The sequence below is a fragment of the Trachurus japonicus genome, chromosome 22 (genome assembly GCF_045865225.1).
Source record: "Trachurus japonicus isolate A0001 chromosome 22, Traja_1.0".
NCBI classification, from domain to species: domain Eukaryota; kingdom Metazoa; phylum Chordata; class Actinopteri; order Carangiformes; family Carangidae; genus Trachurus; species Trachurus japonicus.
In genome coordinates, this window is record NC_140928.1 from 6,102,183 (window position 1) to 6,122,155 (window position 19,973).

Here is a 19,973-nt window from a genome sequence, read left to right on the forward strand (position 1 = left end):
TCAACAATTCCATTTAAGCATGGATAAATGTTTAAAACTCAATAAATGTGAAAAAGACACTTTAGTCATTCTGTCTTGCAAAGCAGACTGGAGCAGATCATGAGGATCCTTTGCACACCAATAGACTGAAGCAGAAATCATTATGAATCAAATCGTTTTGAATCGAAAATCGATTTTGGATTGAATCGTAGCCCCAGAAATCATTGTGAGATAGTAAAAGATTAGACAAACAAGTCACAAGTTTAAACAAACACAATGTGCTTCATGTCATTAGTGAAACTTTATTAAAAATTTTGCAGTCACAGTGCTGGTGGAAAAAGTAAGTGAACTTGGATTTAATAACTGGTTGAACCTCCCTTTGCAACCTCAATCAAGCACTTCTGGTAGGCGTTGATCAGACCCATGCGCAGCGCTCAGGAGGAACTTTGGCAGCATGAATCTGCTTCGTATTCACTGTGATTTTCCCACTTCCACATCTGTAACGGTGCCATACACAGAAGTCTACCCAGATGTTGAAGTCCCCGGGCCAAGTCCATCTCTGGTCCAACACTGACATCAGAGTCTTATTTGATCTTTTCATCTAATTTTTGGCAGGAAAGTGAAGAAAATAGATACAGTATTTAAAAGAAAACAAAATTAAAGAATATCTGGACTAACCTCGGTGTATAAACTCTTCATCATCACAGACCTTTATCTAATTTTACTTTCTTTTTTGTCTGACATGAAATACAACATCTGTGATCGCAGACAAACACCCCTGGGGAGTTACGGCATCAGTGACAGATCAGTGACACAATGTGTTTATTTCAGTCAATATTCATTTATGTCTTTGCACAAATAAGACTTGCAGAGACAAACATGCAGCTGTAGACTCCAGTGACATTAATCAAAGACTGTGACACACAGTAAAAGGTTATGACACATTTTCTGTTTGGTAATGCAGAAAACAAATGTTTATGAAAACATAAACATGTCTGGATCTATGGCAGCACAAATGATACAACAAAAATATCAGTGACTGATATATTGCAGCTGATGGCGCATAATGATTATCCACTAATCTTCTTCAGCCTTTTACCTTTTTGTTGTAGCTTTTTATTACAAATAAAGCAGCTAAAGATGATAAGAGATCATCGCTCCGATTGAGTGATAGCACCAGTGACAGAAGAATGACACCGGTGACAAAGTAATACAAACAGTAGCTGCTGGTGCCACAGCCAACTCTGGAGTTTATTTTGGGTTTTTTATTATTTCTAACAACAAAAGAAGACGAGTTCTTGCAAAGCTGTCGAGATGAGTAACAACACCAGTGACAGACCAATGACACCGGTGACAGTACAAAGCAAAACTGCAGCTGCTGTCACACGGTGACAAAACAGAGTGTCACTGTTTCTTAAATTTATACGAGGCCTTGTTTTAGTGCAATTATGACAAAGAGAAAAGGCATCAATTTCTCATTAGACATCCCACATCATCTGGCGTCTGGTTCCACATCACGTTCCTTGGGCTGGCAGAAACCGCCCGGTGCCAAACTCCACTGGACTGGAGACTCTGTGTTTCTCTCAGACCAGCTTAAGTCTCAAGTATGATATCACACATATGACAGCCCATAAAACAGGTCTCGCTTGTTCACCAACATCAGCTAGGACAGTTTCATGGATCATGTGGCAAGAAGATGTTTTTGTGAAGCCTTTGGAAGGACCTGGTTTTCTGCTTTAAAGCGATAGTTCACCCAAGATTGAAATTTCACTCATTATCTACTCACCCTCATGTCGACTAAGGGCTGGGAGAAGTTTCAGAGTCCTCCGTGGCTTCTCTGAGTTACAGGGGGTCTCGACGTAGCAGTGCATGTCAATATAACGGTTGCAAATGGATACCAACTGTCTTTGTAACAAGAAGACACACCAAAATACATCCAAATACCTCCATGCTGCTCGTATGTAATGTCCGTCTTGTATTGAAGCCCCGAAATGCGAAATTGTCCCGAAAAAAATTAAATACGTCCATTTTTCAAGCTTGTTTTGTAGCGGAAGCTTCTCAAAGCCCCTGGTTCGTCCAAATTTGACGAACCGGGAAGAGGAGCTTCGAGAAGCTTCTGCTATAAACAAGCTTGAAAAATAGACTCATTTAATTTTTTTGGGGACAATTTCGCATTGCGGGGCTTCAATACAAGACGGACATTACATACGAGCAGCATGGAGGTATTTGGATGTTTTTTGGTGTGTCTTTTTGTTACGAAGACAGTTGGTATCCATTTGCAACCGTTATATGGACATGCACTGCTACACCGAGACCCCCTGTAACTCAGAGAAGCCACGGATAGCTCTGAAACCTCTCCCAGCCCTTAGTCGACATGAGGGTGAGTAGATAATGAGTGCAATTTCAATTTTGGGTGACCTATCCCTTTAATCAATATCCTTTATTTAACCAGGTAAAAAACTCATTGAGATTTAAAACCTCTTTTCCAAGAGTGACCTGTGTTATAATCTGTGTATAAATGAAGTAAAACAGCCATGGTTGAACTTCATGTAGTAGCAGTCATCTCAAAGAGGAGTTTTCTGTGGCTGCTGAGCAGACAATTGAGATTTTAATCAGCCTTGGTGTAAGTGACGACTACAGCTGCCTTACATGTATTGTTGTCATGGTAATCAGAGATGGTTAAGCAACATTTAAGTCTAACAACTGCTACTTCATTACTTCAGAAAACCAAGGCCACTCTGAACAATGCTGTAATACGTCTGAGAGAACTTTGTGTAAAACCATAACTTCAGCACCATGGACAGCGTCATGACAAACTACAGTCACATTAACATGTGACTTGAAGAAATATACTCATAATCTATTAAACTACTAATTAAATAATTAAATATATGCCATATATGACAAAAACGTATACTTGCATATTCTTTTACACAGTAGCCATAGCCCACAGTAGCCCATAGTAGCCACTGGGCTGCAATGGTTGAACATTTTCCTATTGAATCAACATCACTGCATCAGACCAAAGCTTTCCATCCAAATGTTCAGGAGGAATTTCATCTGTTGTGAGTGGCTCTGTTCAGGTCACTCAGGTCTGCACTCTGTTTCACATTATCCTGCGAGAGACTTTCATAAACTATGGATTTTTTTTGGTAAGCTGCCCTTGGTCCAGCAAAGCCTTGAATCATGATGCACCATCCACCATACTTCACCATTTTGGCTCCATACATAATGCTGCATGTTCTTTTCCTAGCAATTCAACCTTACCGTTTCATCAGTCCAGAAAATACTCCACCTGTAGTGTTGTGGAGAGAGAAGCAGCTCTTTGGCAAGCAGGCGTGTAGGTTATGTGTTTTTTGGGGGTGGGGGAGCAGCAGCTTCCTCTGTGAAGTCCTGCCCTCAGCACTAAGCTCCGTGCAACCGTGCACCCTGATTTGCATCTGGTCGACCCATGAACAGAGATGTTAACCAGCTCCGATGACTCCTTTAAGCCTTCAGCTTTTGCTCTGCATAAGTTTTAGCTCACTGATCATTGTGCATTGTGCCTTTGGAGTGATCTTGGCTGGATGCTCACTTCAATGCAGAGCAGCCACAGAGACTGAAACGTCTCCATTTACACCCAGTTTCTCTGACTGTGGACTGATGAATATTTAAACTTTTGGAGAAGACTCTGTGACCTTTTCAGCTTTATGCTAATCAACAATCCTTGATATGAAGTCTTCTGAGATCTTGTTTTTTGCGAGGCGTGTTTCACATCAGCAGATACTTCTTGTGAATAGCAAACTCAAAATGTTCTAGTGTCAAAGTAGCTCCAGCTTAGTTTCATTGATTTGGCTCCTGGTTCGGTAACTGGCTGCAGTTAGCTTTTGTGGGCGCCATTAGCCAGTGGGTTCACGCACTCCGACTCTAACCTATACTGAATAATTTAATGATGGAGCGAATGTGGTCAAGGATAAAACAAACGTACACACATAAATACAGATAATTCCAATGAGTCCTCTCACTCAGTCTGATGTTTTGTCCCCCAGCAACAGTAATGAAGGATAACGATAAGAGAGCGCGCTGCGTTCAGGATGTAAAACTACAGCCTCGCAGTATGTTACCATATACATTATAAATGAATGGCAGATGTGTATTTCAATGTCCTTGTAAAACATAAAAATGTACAGGCGAAACAGCTCATATCAATATTGGATATGAGCCTCCTGAATCACAGCAGAGAGGCCTCAATCTGTGAACATGTGGAGCTAAAGAGCAGAGGGACACACATCTGGTTTAAGCTCCTTTTAAAGGTGACTGTTATGTCATAAACCTCCAGGTGCAGAGGCGATGTTTTATCGGTATTTATCAGTTATTTTGTGCGTACAAGAAGACAAAGTGTTTGAGTTTCTAAGTTGATTAACACATTTGGACTCAGGAACGACAGGAACAAGACAGCATTCAGCAGCAACAAGGGTTTATTGAGAGATACAATATGACAAACACTCAACAACCTGGGAACAACAAGAAAAAATCCACCTATGCATGGAGAGCACAGGTTTATCATAGTCTGAATATGGTCTGATAAGACAAGTTACAGTTTAGTTCTTAGGAGTCCTTGACCTAATCTATAGTAGTTGTTCTCACTAAGCTGGTGTCAATGACATCTTTAAACAATATCTGGACCATCTTGTAGTTTTCACACATAAATATTGCACAACAGATGCAAACATTCACAGTCTGGGTGGTTAGAGTGAGAAGAAATAGCCACCAGCTTTAAGTTCAGTTCTTGAAAAGTCCATTGAAGAAGACGTGGCAGTGTTGACTGACTGTCAAAAGTTCAGTGCAGAAACAAGAAAGAGAAAAGAGCAGAACAATAACAGTCTGAAGGAAAAGGGAAGGAAAGATGTGCACGAGAAGAATAAAACAATATTACTGAAGAACTCAAATGATTCATTAGAGGTGTCATTTTCCTCTCAAGTGACAAAACTCTCTGTACAGTGAATCACTTACTAATTGTATTAGCTGTGTTCCACAAAGGCAACGCCACTTGGAGTAAAGTAATGGGTTTTAATTGGTTGGTTCTTCAAAGAAGGGGCTCAGAGAAAGAAAAATATTCCTTTTTCTTTTCTTTTTTTTTAGATTTTAGAAAGTTAAAACTATTAAAGTTTGCAGAAGTGAAACTGTGGTGATTAATAGTTGTAAAAAGCAAATGCCACTTAGAGGCACAGGATATGAGTGTGTTAAAACGAAAAGTATGATGACTCAGAGCTGACTGCTGGACAGTTTGAATAAACACATTAAAAACTGATGTGGTGAATTTCTTCTTTTTAAGTGCAATGAATTTGCTTGAAAATTTGACTTCCAAGAAAAATAGATACTCTTCAGATACTGTAGCTTACTGACGCTCTCATGCAACTGTAGGAATTAATGAGTCTGGATCAATGAAGGGTCAGGTGACCTGGTTATACAGCGGTCGAAGTGAATTGACCGTCAACAGAGACCCTTGTTAGGTTTCCATGTCTGCACCAACAATCAATGTTATTCTACGCAACGTGGTTATAGTTCTTAATCATAACCAAGTGTTTAATATCTCTTCATTCCAGCACAAACTTTGATCTAACTTCAGTGGTTTTTGTAAAACACTGATAGTGATATCAGATCAGATGTGTGTTTTTCTAAAGGGCAGTAATAAGTCATGTGTTTTATTACTTGTCTTTTAGCCACAGGGATTCAGTTTATTTCACAGTGTCTTCTTTTCACTTTAAGGCCTTTGTACGATTCTGGTCATGTCTCTCCTTTTGTGATGTGGGAATCAGGGACGCTGCATGCGTTTGACAATATTTATAACAGACCAGTACTCACTTTTCTGCAGTGATTGGCCCCGGTATGCAAAGCTGTGAACTTTTCTCCCGGCTTCCCTCTTTCATTCTTCGCCTACTTCTGTAACTTTTTCCTCTCCACCAAGTGCGACGCAGAGGAGAAGGCTGTCAGCGTTCGCCACTCTCCCCATTTGTAAAATTCAACGAGTTGAGAAACACAAAGGCATGTCAGAGAGTTCCTGGAGAGAAATCATGGAGGCAGCGTGATGGAGGCTAAAGGAGACTGTGGAGGCTCCCTTCACCTCGCCTTGCAGCCAAGCGTGCCCATTCAGAACAGCTATTAACCCTTTTTGCCTGTAAATGCAGTCGGACAAAACGTCACGTATAGGCGAGCCGCTGCAGAGGAGATGTGCCATGTAGCAGCCGGTAGGAAACACAATATAAAATATGCAGAACATAAATACACTCATGTGTAAACTCTCTACAGATTGGCGTCCCCCTCTCCCTCCCCCTCCCCATGCTACCTGGCATGCATCACTCAACCAGATGATGACATTTGTTAAGATGCCTCTGTTCTCTCTAATGTCGTCCTGTAGTGACTTAAACATCCCAGAATAGTCACATATGTTTTTCTTTTTTTCAACTGGTTGATGGATGTCTTGTTTTTCAGCGAAACTCCTCATGTGCATCTTGCAGCCAGGACTCAGTCTTACTAAGGCAGCTCCTATGTGCTGTTTACTGTAAGCTCCTTAGAGACCCAGAAAAACAAACGTCAGACTGACTGGCCTCATTTCCCTGCGCCTGTGCAAAAAAAAAAAAAAAAAAACCTGGAAGAAAAAAAAAGCCACTCCTCTTCTCCTCCTGCCTGAGCAAATGGCTGAAGCCAAACAGCAAGTATGTGATAATAAGGATGAACAAGTTTCTAATGGGAAAGGCGATTCATGGACCAGCGATGCACGTCGCACACTCGTCTTAATTGGAGTTCGGTCGTGTTTGCCAGGCGCAGGCAGGCCACACTTCTATTTTGGGGAGAAAGTGTAATGATTTGGCAAAGAGAGTTTGGATTCGAGCCAATAATTGGGAAAATGAATCGGCCCCGGAGAGCTCCTGAAACGTCTCTCTTTCCCTCGTGTTCCTCGTGTAGCGGTGGCGGCGGCGTACGGAATAAAGAGTTATTCGTTTTGACAAGAGCCAAAAGACTGTCCTGTCCTTCAGCGGTGGCTCTGTCAATTAAACAAATCCTCCTTGTCTCTTTTGGAGCGGACATCTTTTTTTTTTGTGTGTGTGAGTGAGTGAATTCAGCATTATTTTTTGCACGCCGGGGCCCCCGTGGTGCCACCGCTCAGGGGCCTTCTTGCTGAGACTGGACTTCACATGGCCTTTGATGACTTTGTAATTGAGCGTAATTTGGTTTCCTGCCTCCGAACTAATGAGGTGAACAGAGAGGATAGTGGCCGGGACAGAATACAGTGGTTTTCAGATAGAGAAAGAGGAGAAACTGAAGAAGAAAAAAAAACACAAACGTCAGTCTCTAGAGTGAGCGCACTCAGGTTTTTAAAAAACAGCTGTCACCCTGCCTTACCTCCTCATCACAGCCATAATAACCACATCACTATGCAGAACAGCAGCTCTGGACTTCTCCGTTCTGTGAAAGCCGAGTCTGTCAGGAAAAAAATGAGAGGACAGATGGAGGTGAAGCTCATTTATTTCTGCAATTATTTTAATTTTTTCTGGAAGTTAAATTGGTAGTGTAACAGGAGAAAGTGAGTGTAACCGGCAATATGGCAGGAAGGTACGGAGACAGGAAGGGGGCGTGCACAGGATGGGCTCTGCAGAATGGCTTCGGGTGAAACTATGAAGTGAGTAAAAAAAAAAAAAAAACCCTCAGGGGGAGAAAGTTGAAAGTCACAGAGATGTGAGATGGCGGTGCTTAAACAGCCATGTCCAAACATTTACAAAGCCACTGTCACAACAGCTTACCGCTGAAGATACCAATTGGCACTTCATCTCTGCGTGATGGTGGGTGGCAAGGCAGGGTGGCGAGCAGCTGGAGTCGAACCCCTCGCCTCTCTCATCCGTCAGCCTGCCAGGGGATCGCTGCACGCTATCAAGCCCTAACTGCACACTCTCCCACCTGTCCTACCAAATGCTAATGACCCACAGCACCATCAGCACGCCGCTCCACAGCACCTCCGCTGCAAGAAGAAGGTGCTGATGCATACATCCCCTCAGCCATGCTCAATCTGTTTTCCCCACTATTGACCCGTTTCTGTGGTGTTGCAACTTTCAGATTCCCTAATTAGCCGCAGAGCTGCTGGGTCACCCATCCAGCACCTCCATCTCTGTCTAGTAGCTGACGCCGAGCGCTGGCACCGGTGGAGGGAGTCGAGTCAAAGCTCCGCATTGATTGCTGCAGAATTTTGTTTGCAAAAGGCAGACTATCTCGGGAGGATGGATCAATTTGTTATCATCCTGTGAGAAATCAGTATTTGTGTGTCACACCCCGATACTCCACAGTAGGCTCTGAAATCCCATCACTAATAACCAATGAGTTGCCTCTGAAATCGGAGGGTTTTCGCTGGTGAACAGATGGAATAATGGTGTGATTTTCACGTCTAAGCACCCACATCCATCTTATAGTATAAGCTGGGGATATTAATTGATGAATCTCTCATTCATGTCTTCATTTGAGCATATTTTAATTGAAATGACTTTCATGCAAACGTAATTGCTGCCGAGTAGCCCATTAGCCAAATGAAAATGAATGCTTATAGAATATTAATTCATCATATGATCATAAGTCATTCTGCTCGTGGAGAATCTAAGAACTTGATGGAATAGGTTTCCTTTGGGGTGTATAAAACCATATAAATCCACCAGACAGTAAATTATACATGGTGCTGAATGTACATACTGTAATACTCCTCCCCGTCACAGCCTACTTACTGTAAGTGTCCTATTTAAGTATTCACCATGGTCATTATATCACATCATTACAGACAACTGACGGATGAAAAATTGAAAGGCTGAACGGGATTTCCAGTCTTATTTTTCTTTATCGTCATCCTACTCTTTTTAACCCATTATAGGGCTCTTATTTGAATACTGGGCCATTATTGGAGGTTATTACAATTAGAGTCTTTAACTATTAACCTCTTTTTTTTATTCACTGCAAATCAAGGTCAATGAAGTCACCATATATGGTTCAAAACATGTATATACACAGTTGCCCATAAAGTTGGAATCATTTTTTTTTTCATCTCTTCTCATGGAGAATGTGATTTATTCATAGATAAAATCTTCTCAAAATGTTATTGATCAATCTCTTCCAAAGATATCACTCTAAAAATTAAACTACAATTAAGCTTAATGATAGGAATAAAAAGAGGAATGTGTCTGAAAAAAATTGTTCCAACTATTGTATAAGGGCAATAGTGTATAAAAAATATTTTAAAAGCACAGATAAAGTTGAAGGAATATTATTTGATACATAAAAATGTATATTAAAAAACAAAACAAAAATACTAATTCTATACTTCAGTACTTACCATAAACCTTAATAACTTATTCTATCTGTCAAAAATAAGATATAGGATTTTGTCAATTGCCTGATAAATGGATAAAAAGTGAAAGACAAAGGTATTAGACCTCATCCTTGTTCACTTGTTCAACTTTGTTACACACACCTGACAGTGAAAGGATAAACCAGTGTGTGTGTTTCAGTCAGGTGAAGATTCAAACCCCAACATCGAAACCATCTGTTCATTTAATTGGATTAAATCCAAACGTGAACATTTGCTCCTCATACACCCGTTAAAGAGAGGAAACACATCTCCTTCCTCCAGTTGTCATTTTAAATTAGCTTCTGTTTCGACAACTTAACAACAGTGAATGACAGCGGTAAACACCTAACAGGTGCACGCACTGTGAAGATTTGGCAGCAAAATCAAACCCTTGTTCTTTGTTGATTCTGTTTTGTTTTGTTAAAACTTCTTCTCCTTCCTTTAAAAATGTTTTTAGCAACTCGAGTCTGCAGAACGAGCAACAGCACAACATTAACATACGACTTGTGGCTCCTTAGCTGCTAAATGTTCCTACCAGACAGTCGTTATCTCGTGTGCCAGTTGGTGCTGGGCAGGAGAGCACGTTCACCACGGCTTGCTTTCCTGAAAAACAAAACACAGTGAAACTTGACAGACTTACAACAGCTAGAGTTATTATATTTATATTAATAATGGATCAGATGTGAGTGGAGTTTCTGGTTCTGATGACCCAACCGTCACCTGAGGCTACACGCTGTATTTCCCTTTAGTTCCTCAGAGCTTTATTGTCTTTTGCTGCTGTGTTTAGTTTTCTAGCCCACAACTTTATTGTTCTTTGTTTTCTGACAGCTCAATAAACCCACTGTAAATTCTACTGTGCAATGAACTGCAGAGAGAGGAAGTCAGGGACTAACTGGTGACCACAGCGGAGCCAAAAAGCCTGATATATTATTCTAAGGACCAAGGATAAGGATAAGATCAAAACAAAAGACCAATAGATGAAGTAAATATTCTTCTATTTCTGCTGAATGCACATCGAGGCTACGGAGATTGTTCGTCGTTGTTGTGTCCACAACTCTTTCCGCTAGCCCCCAAGTGGCCAATGACCTGTAACTGCAGGTACTTAAGAAGTGCATCTAATATATTACAGTCATTGTATGATTTGTTACAATAGAATATTGACGAATGCAGCTTTCAGTAAAGGTCATTGTCCAGCACAATACCAGATTGTTAAATTATTATTTCATGTCACATGTTTTAATCATCGTTGCCGCAGTTTTATAATATGAGCAGATTTTGACATTGTAGTTTTTTTCAGTTGAATACGTTTTAAATACTTAACATTAATTTATGGAGTTCAATAAAAAACTAAACTAAAATAACACATTTATATGTTCACATGTATATAAGTAATGTGTTTAGTGTGACACGCAGCAGCTGTCAAGGGTGGATTTTTCCTCTAAAATGAAAAGAAGTATAAATATAAAGCAGATTAAAATGGAAATAAGTAAAGTAGAAGTTCTTCCAAACTGTTATTAAGTATATGAGTAAATGTACTTGTTTACATTTGCTCACTGAGTGTGTGTGAATTTGTGTGAGTTTATACCTTCGTCCCAGCTTGAGAGGCAAGAAGCAGCAAGGACACTGTTTAAAGAACAACTAGTCCAACAACACTCTCCTTTTATCACTGACACTTTGTAATGTGCTGCATAAACATGAGTGATGAAAGGTACGGTAGATGTTGGAACCCACCTGCTCCACCATCAGCATCCATCAAACACACTCTAAAAGCCTTAAACGGTAACATAATGCTGCGTTTATATTTCAGATTTTTCTTTTTAAATCCACTCCTGGAAGTGTTTTTGAACTGACAGCGAGAGCCACGGGTCGAGGCCGGTAGCGACATAAACTCTTAAATCTGGTGTTTTGTTGGACATAATTGTTTCGCTGCCTGGCAAACAAAACCCTTTTCAACATGGCCATTGTTTGGTGAGCGGATGTTATGACTCAGCTGTTGTGCTGCTGCGGCTGGCAGAGTGGTGGTGATGTCAGCCATATTCAGCACAGCACCCAGTCGACTTTTTACTCTCAAGTGCCACTGAGGCGTAAACTTCTTCTATCAGGCTATCAATAACAAGGAACCTGTGCAGAGAAGTGTTTATCAATCAGTAAACACCTCTCCCCCCTCTCTTCTCTGTGTTTATTCAATGAGTGTGTCTGTAATAGAAAAAAGGTTTACACGAAGTTTGCTTTGTAAAATCCCTCCCTCCAGTGCCTCGTTCATTTCTCACATGAATTATTAGCATTAAGTAACATGATTAATTTCCGCTGTTCGCCGCTGCTCCTGCCGTGGAGGACTTTCAGCAGGTATTATTGGTTTAAAGCGCGTCGGTGCTCCACTGTCCGTGACCAGCTAAAGAGAGGATCCTGCCTGGCTGAGTGGGTCTGAGAGTGTGAGTGTGTGTGAGTGTGTGTGTGTGTGAGTGTGTGTGAATGTGTTTGTGTGTCCTTGGTTTTCACTGAAGCATTCCCACAGTATAATTCATATTATTTTGACCTTACTGTGAAATCAATCGTCATGCATTAAATCAAACATTGTGCAGACAAATTTCATCAAGCTTATAACTTGGTACATGGCATGAATTGAATTGAAAGGAAAAAAAAAAACCTTCGGCTCCAGGACGGGAGCATCTCCATCAGCTTCAAGTGTTTTGAACTTCAGTCTAAAATGATTTTATCTAACTCACAGTGAGACACAAAGTGTGGAAATAGACAGGTCCTGCACCTTGTGGCAAATACAGATGTGTAGTGGGAGGAGACGTTGACTCTGGGAGTGTTTTTCACTGCATGTGCGCCCATTTAAATGTTTTATTTAAATGATATTCCTAATATTACTCAACATGGGAGCGCAGGACTCCTGGATAATGTAACAGTCATGTTTTATCCATCATTTTGGCTCTAAATCCTACCATTCCCATGGGCTGGGCTTTTTTGCCTGCGTTGCCATGGAGAAGAAGTCCCCACAGATCAGCCAATCAGAAGTTTTTTATTATCATTTAAATTAAAAAATTAATGCAACTTTTACTTCTGCACCCAGAGACGACTCCACTTCCACTTCCACTTCCACTCCCACTTCCACTCTGCAGCCCAGTGCCCATGATGCAGCCACAGGGGGCTGTTACAGGCCCGTTACAGTTTTAGTGCAACAGAACGAGGCCAAGAAGACGCCGCGCTTGAACGCATCCCTGGACGAGCAGCACAGAGATGAGATTTAAACCTAATCAGAGGCCAAACACCAGGGTAGCCTGTTCTCCACACGTCTCACCCTCCTTCAGTCACTGTTTCTCACAGGCAGTCTTATTCCTTTTCTTATCTATGATCCTATTCTTCTCACAGGGACTATAATTTGTTTCTCAGACGCACTGTCACTCTCTTTCAAACCATTCTGCCCATGTAATCATGCTATATTTGAGATTATGATTGTGTTTGAGTATAATTAATAACCTTAAGAAACTCTCCTAGGGTGCTACATGTTTTGACAAGTTTCAACTACAATATTTACACACACCTCCCTAGAGCGTGCACCATGCACGTTGAATAGTAAGCGGAGGGTGGTTTTGAATGCAGCCTCAGTGTTGAAAACCAGCAGGAACGTTGGACTTGACTCAAATTCACTCGTTGTCTGGGAAATTTTTCACCTCCGTCTTTTAATGCTACCCCACAGCTATTTAGGTAAGCTGGTCGGCTACCCTGCTGACCAGGAGAGAGAGAAAAAACAACTCAATGCAGTTCATTATTCATTATTCTTCATTATTTTATATCACGGCCAGACTTCTCAAATTTGCTTTTAAGTGGACTGGCTCTACATCTGACTTGACGCAGCTCTCGTCTCGCCTGAGATTTCTGTAATTAAAACCAAAGCTTCAATCTGCCACCGAATCAGGCATTGTTCCATTTGGCCAGAAATGACAGTTTTTTTGTTTTGTTTTTTCTTTAGATGTCATACATAGAAAAGTCAATTGCCGTGAATTCACTATTCTCTTTATCTTCTTTAATAGCTGCTGTATACTCAGCCAACACTTTTTAAACGTAATCCCCAGTCATATGAATAAACACATGTCACTTATACTTCCAGGTGTTTTCTCACACTTGTGGCACAGAGAGTCATCGAAGTTTGACAAATCACAGCTTCCTTATGGTTTTTCAAACTTCCACGTTGAAGCCTTTTTTGGGACACCAGTGTGAGAAACTGCCTAAACCCTCCTGTTGTCCTCCTGGGTCAAGGAAGGAAGGAAGGAAGGACGAAGGGAAAGAAGGAAGGAAGGAAGGACAAAGGGAAAGATGAGAGGAAAGAAGGAAGAAAAGATAGAAGGAGGGAGGGAATAGATTGGGTCAATGGGTCAAAAAGGAAGGAAGGAAGGTAGGGAGGGAAAAAGGATTGTGGAAAGAAGGAAGGGAAAAAGGAAGGAAAGAAAGATGGAGGGAGGGAACAAATTTGTTCAAGGGAGGGAGGGGGAAAGGATTGTGGAAAGAAGGAAGGGAAAGATGGAGGGAGGGAACAGATTCGTTCAAGGAAGGAAGAAGGGAAAGAAGGAAGGGAAAAGGGAAGGAAAGAAAGATGGAGGGATAGGGAATAGATCAAAAGAGGAAGGAAGAAAAAGTAAGGACGAAGGGAAGGAAGGAAAGAAGGAAGGGAAAAAGGATTGTGGAAAGAAGGAAGGGAGAAAGGAAGGAAGGAAAGAAGGAAGGATGAAGGAAGGAAAGAAGAAAGGATGGAGGAAGGAAACAGATTGGGTCAGTTTGACCCAGAAGGACAACAGGAGGGTTAAAAATGTAACTATGTTATTCGTTTATCTAAGAATCTGCTCTCAGTGGGGGAGAGCCCACTCTTCTGTTTCAGACAGCGGTTGTGTTTTCGTCTTTAACGACTGGTGCATCACTTCCTTTGTGCAGATGAGTCCACACACTTGAATTTTCTTTTCTTTCCTTTTTTTTTTGTAAATATTAAAATCCAGTCTGTTCCAGTGGATGCTGCTGATGAGACAGGTGCAGTCTTATTCACACCTCTCGCCTGATGCAGTTTGAAATGAGACTAGAGACATCCAGCCGTCTGATGACTCTCTGTGATGACATGCCATGACCGCATCTTAATTACAGTCCCCCAGTGCATAATTATAAAGTGGGCAATCACATTATAAAGTGTCATGCATGCATGGGGGGGTAAAAGAAAAAAAAAAGGCAATGGGAAGCTGGAGCTGGAGGTGAGGGCTGATGCTGTGGTCTATTTAAGCTGCCAGCCGTGTGTGTGTATGTGTGTGCTCACTGCTCAGCGACGTCTCTGCTCCTCTTCTAGAAAATGCCATCCTGGCCTTCGGGAACGGATCAGATGTGAAAACCGGCGCCAGCCAGCCCGGGATGCCCAGTCCAGCCACGGACAACCAGAGCCCGTTCTTGGCAACCACCGCCCCGGGCGTCTCCATGGAAACAGAGCAGAACATTCTGCGAGCACAGATACCTACTCAGGTGAGACAAGAGAGAGGAGGAGGAAAAAAAGACGTGAGTGGCAGTAATGGAGACGGCTTCACTCAGAAGTGTGACTTGGGTTTGTTTGTTTTAACTTGCTGAGCACTGCAGATGGGAGGGGATTAAGAAAGAGCTGCAGAATTCAGACAGTGCCACACAAAGTCACAGCTAAGTTATGATGAGGAGAACTGAAACTTCTAGATGAAGAATTTTTTTCAATATGCAACTTATACATGAATATTAATAATGTTAATATTCACTTTACAGAATGTAAAAATAAGTGCCTGACTGCTCAGTTTCAGTGACAACTACTTTTTGCGAAGGACGCCCAGCTTCACCTTTGCTACTCAAATGACAGGCGTGTAAATTAGTTTCACGCATCACTACAAAAATAGGTTCCTAAATGAAATAAAATTTGTGAGTGAAATAAAAAATAAAAAAATCTGACAATATCCGACACCCTGCTCTGCCAGACACTCGTTAAAAACTGGAGTTTGTTGGCAGATGTGATGTTTATCAGACAACAGGACGACTCACTTTTCAAGCTTTGATTTCTAAATAAGGTAAATAAGATATAAACATCTTTATGTGCAGACTTACAGTATAGACTGTATCGACTGATTTAATCAATCCACTCACCGAGCCACTGTTGTTCACTACAGACTTAAACTACTGAGCGTTTGAATGAAGGAACACGGCTTTAAGATTGGACATATCTTTATTGATCCCAGTGGAGTCATTAAGTCTGTCCACACACACAAAGCAGACAACTGAGACAAACACAATGTGAAACACAAAGTAAACATGAGTTATATAAATGTATGCTTTTGCTAATTTAAATACATTAGTTTGACGTTACTCGAAGGAATATGCAGAGTGAGTCTGGGTCACAAACTATGGATGGCACAGTTCCATATTGCCTCTTTAAATAATAATACAATGCTCTGTATATAATTATATAGAGAGTATAAACATGCCATCAAAAAGAAAAGTGGAATAATTATGAAACTTTCTGTATTTACTGACATCGGTAAACAATAGGAAGCAGGTGTAGAAACACCATCACTGAGTCCCTGAGGTCTTCACGGTGCTTTAGTGTTCTTTCAGCGCACATATAAAAACCACCGTCCCATATTCATAACTGCCTCATCAACAGTATAAACAGGTCTCTGTAAACATCATCAATGTGGCCCATACAATGAAAGAGTAAAGTAAACAACAGTGGAGCATCAATTTTAATGTGGACGGCCTGTTTTGCATTACACACAGTATTTCACATTTCAATAATGAGGAGAAATTTATAAATAATACACTTTGCTTCAGGCTCAGGAAATGGGTTCTATGCATTTGATTATTAATGGGAACCGCAACCCAAAGCTGCTGCGGATAATATAATTGACAATCTGCCAACAGATATAAACAAACTTAATGTATAACTGGGCCACTTACTCATTTCCATAGAGAAGGGCCAGAAGCCAAACTGACATGTTCTCGCCTTAAGTCCCCTGAACGCCTCATCCTACACGCAATTGTTTTCAACAGTGTGAATCATCCTCCGCCTGCGTTTGACTCCACGTTACGGCCGCAGAGATAAGGTAAACAGAAAAGTGACACACTGTTAAACACAGACATTATGTCACCTGATGGCCAAGTATCAACTCTGGATCATATAAAAGTGTCGCCGTGGAGATACCAGTCAAGAGTTAATTAAACTAGTAAATTAGCTGTGGACAGCTGCCTCGGGGTCGTATCATCAGACTTCAACCAACGTCCTGTCACATTTAAATAACTGTGTCTGATAAATCAACAAAAATTAAACTGACACTGGAGACGTGGCTGCGCATTTCAATCGGCTCTGACTAAGTGTGTGTGAGAGGAGGGAAGACAGGAGACTTTATACAGCAGCATTAAAGTGATAGTGTGGCTTATTTGATGTGGGGTTGTGTGAGGTGGATTCAGATCGGTGCACACTCACTCTGAAGAAACACCAGCACTGGTTCAGAAGCATAGAAGTGTAAACTGACTCGTTAAGAGTTAAAGACACTCTGGTGAAAAATGAAACATGCTAATTATTCATTTATCTGTTGATCTTTGCCAGATTCATGTCAGAAAGTTCTTATCTGGGTATTTTCTACATCAAAATCAATGCATTTCTCTTCCTGTAGACTCATCCTGCACTCTGGGGTGTTCCTAATTTTACATCCAATTGAAATTGTTTCTTGAATTTCTACATCCCTCTCCTAAACTATAAATTCTCAGTCACTGTCACAACCTCTGAGCTGTAACAAGCTTGTTCTGCCAACACTGTTTGTGTGTGAGCTCAACCTGCATCTGTCCCCTGCTAGCATAACCGCTACCTTCAGCTCTATAGTTTTATCTCTGCCCGTCTCATCACTGAGGTCGGCAAATCTTTGTGAAGGTCAAGGAGAGAAGTCCTCCACAGCAGCATGCAATCCCACAGGTGGTGGTTAAAGTACATTCATCATGATTGGCTACTGATTAACAACCAAGACTTGTCCCTCTTTAGCTTTGTGTTTTTACCGGAAACACGTAATCATGCAGAGCTGCGTAGCACTCAGGACATCTTTAAAGGAGACATACACAAAAAGTTAGAACTTTGACAAATTGATCAAGTTATTGAGACATTGAGATTTTTGTTGTGCTATATTGTAGTCACCACTGTTGTTAGATTTTGTTCGAGATAAAGAAATTACCATTGTATCCTTCTACTTAAAGGGACAACGAGGAGTTTTGGAAAAGCGAAGCGTTTTCACACTACATTTATGAGCCTTCGTGCGCACCGTGAAATTCTTTGACCGGCGCAAGACAGACTCATGTTTTCATTCATCAAGAATTAAAGTCAGAGGTTCGAAGACGATCACATACCGTCGTAGTCCCGACCATAAACGGCGATTCGGCGGCGTTATTCTCATGACTCGCCACGAAACCGAAAGTAAAGAAACACTGGTCGGCTCGACCAGCATTTCTGCCATCACTAATAATAACAAAATAACGATAGAGACAAAATGATATATTTATCGAAAATGGGCCCATTAACAAGTGTGGATAGCGTAGATTCATCCACATTAATATGAGACTTTTTTATAACCAAATAGAAACTCCTCGTTGTCCCTTTAAAAGGCTTTCATGATCAAATATCACTGTAGCATGAACTTTTTGTAGGGATATTCTTGTCAGATATCCCTAACTTTTTTGTGAGTAGTGTATTATGGAAATATCACTTTTTGAAGGTTCTTTAACATATATGTTTGTCTTCCGGCCGCCAAAATGTGAGAATAGACAAAAAAGTCTGTGATTTTCAGGCTCCTGGGGTTGAAATCCATGTGGTTTTACGAGCTGTTCCCTCAGTTGTCTGACAATGATGTCATGAGTTTTTGAATTTGCATAATAAAACCACTACCTGGTGCCAGTAGAAGGAGTGGCGGGGCAAGCAGTGGTTCATTTGCATTTAAAGGGACAGGCACTGAAACCAGCCGTTCTGAACAGGGATACTTTGAGCGGGTGAAAAGAGCTGTGATGTTTGATCCCTGGGGTATTTTGACTGAAGCATGTTGCAGACATGTCTTTAAGACACCGGGGAACTATTTTAATATGTACAAAAGGGGCATAATATGTCTCCTTTAAGATGGAGCTCAACTGATAGAAGAGGAAATAAAGAAGAAAAAGAAAGAAACATCTCACTGTGAAATTGTGTCCGGCTGATTTGGTGATGTCCTCACCATTCCTCACCTTATTTTGGCTAATACTAGTGCTGAAAACATGTCGTCATGAGGACTAACAACGACTCGTCTCGTCTCGTTTTCGTTTACGTCTTTTTTAGGTAAACCAGAACGACAGATTGTGGGATGATGAGGGAGACTCCACTCTTCCGTCTCCAGGCCTGTCGGACGGCGGCGCCGAGCCCGTCCGCCCGTCCCTGCTCCTGGGCCTGGGCTGGCTGCTGCCCGCCCTGCTGCTGCTGCTGCTCTCCGACTAAAACCAGGCCTCGCACTTTGGCCTCCACGGACAAGAACTCCAGACCTGGGGGGGGGAGGGTGGGGGCGAGAGAGAGAGAAGAGCCATTTCTATGTTTGTCAAAAGACGGTGGGGAGGAGAAAAAAGGGTTGACTCTGTCCTGCCCCGCTCCCCCCTCTCCCTCTCTGTCACAAAAAATCACACTTAATCTCTTTTTTTGTGAATCATGACTCAGAGCAGATGTGTCGTGTTGTGCAGCCCACGCCCTGGAGAAGACTGGACCGGAGAGGGTGCCGCCACCGCTGCACCAAGAAATAAAGAGAGGGAGGAGGAGGAGGAGGAGGAGGAGGAGGAGGAGGAGGAGGAGGAGGAGGAGGGGGGGAGGGGGGACGGGGGGACCAGGAAGTACACACCTCATTACTCGCTTCACGCCTGCCCAAACACAAACTGTTAGAAACGATACACATGCAGACTTCGCTTTGAAAATAACGTCCGAGCTACCGTGAGAAGGGCCGATGGGTTCAGAAGGTGTACAGTGAAGGGACACTGAAGATACAGTGCAACTATGAAAAAATATATATCTATATATTTAAAAAAAAAAATTAAAAAAAAGTTTTTTGTCCTTGAACATTCCTTGATGTAAAAGAAAAAAATATTAAATGTTAAGAGTTTTCTCTCAGATGAGCTGTGATGAAGTGTTACATGAGATTTAAGGTGGATGTGCGTACGTCCTTCCACACTCTGATCATTCAGCTTTGCGCTTAATTTCAATGCTTTTTTTTTTTTTCAAAATTTTAAATAGACTTTAATTTTATTACCCCTAAAATGTTAGATGGAAGCACGTTATTATTGAGTCCAATCACAATGAAAATCCTGATCGTTTGTTGTTGTGTTTGCAGGTACGAAGAGTTCATTTCCAAATAAGAATTTATTTATATACATAAAAAATATATATATATAAATAAATTGCTATCAAATTTCAAAATAAGATCTCCCAAAGTCTGTCAATGTGTTATATTTTAAACCTACAGGACCTACATTACTCATTAGCCTTTAATGTATTGTAATTTGTTTTAATTTTGATGTTATAAATCATTTCAGATGAGTAGAAGTCACTCTTTTGCAAATGGTGGATACCTCACTTTGGAAGGGA

The 19,973-nt window shown here is 41.3% G+C and overlaps 1 protein-coding gene across 1 annotated transcript in view; it reads left to right on the forward strand.

Moving 5' to 3' along the window:
- The window catches only part of gfra4a (GDNF family receptor alpha 4a), a 147,650-nt gene extending 128,482 nt beyond the window's left edge, over nt 1-19,168 (forward strand). The window contains exons 7-8 of the mRNA XM_085767547.1: nt 14,676-14,845; nt 18,687-19,168. Coding sequence (XP_085623673.1) covers nt 14,676-14,845; nt 18,687-18,842 — 326 coding nt within the window. The 3' untranslated portion in view covers nt 18,843-19,168. The remainder of the gene's footprint in view (nt 1-14,675; nt 14,846-18,686) is intronic.
- The last annotated feature ends 805 nt before the right edge of the window (nt 19,169-19,973 follow it).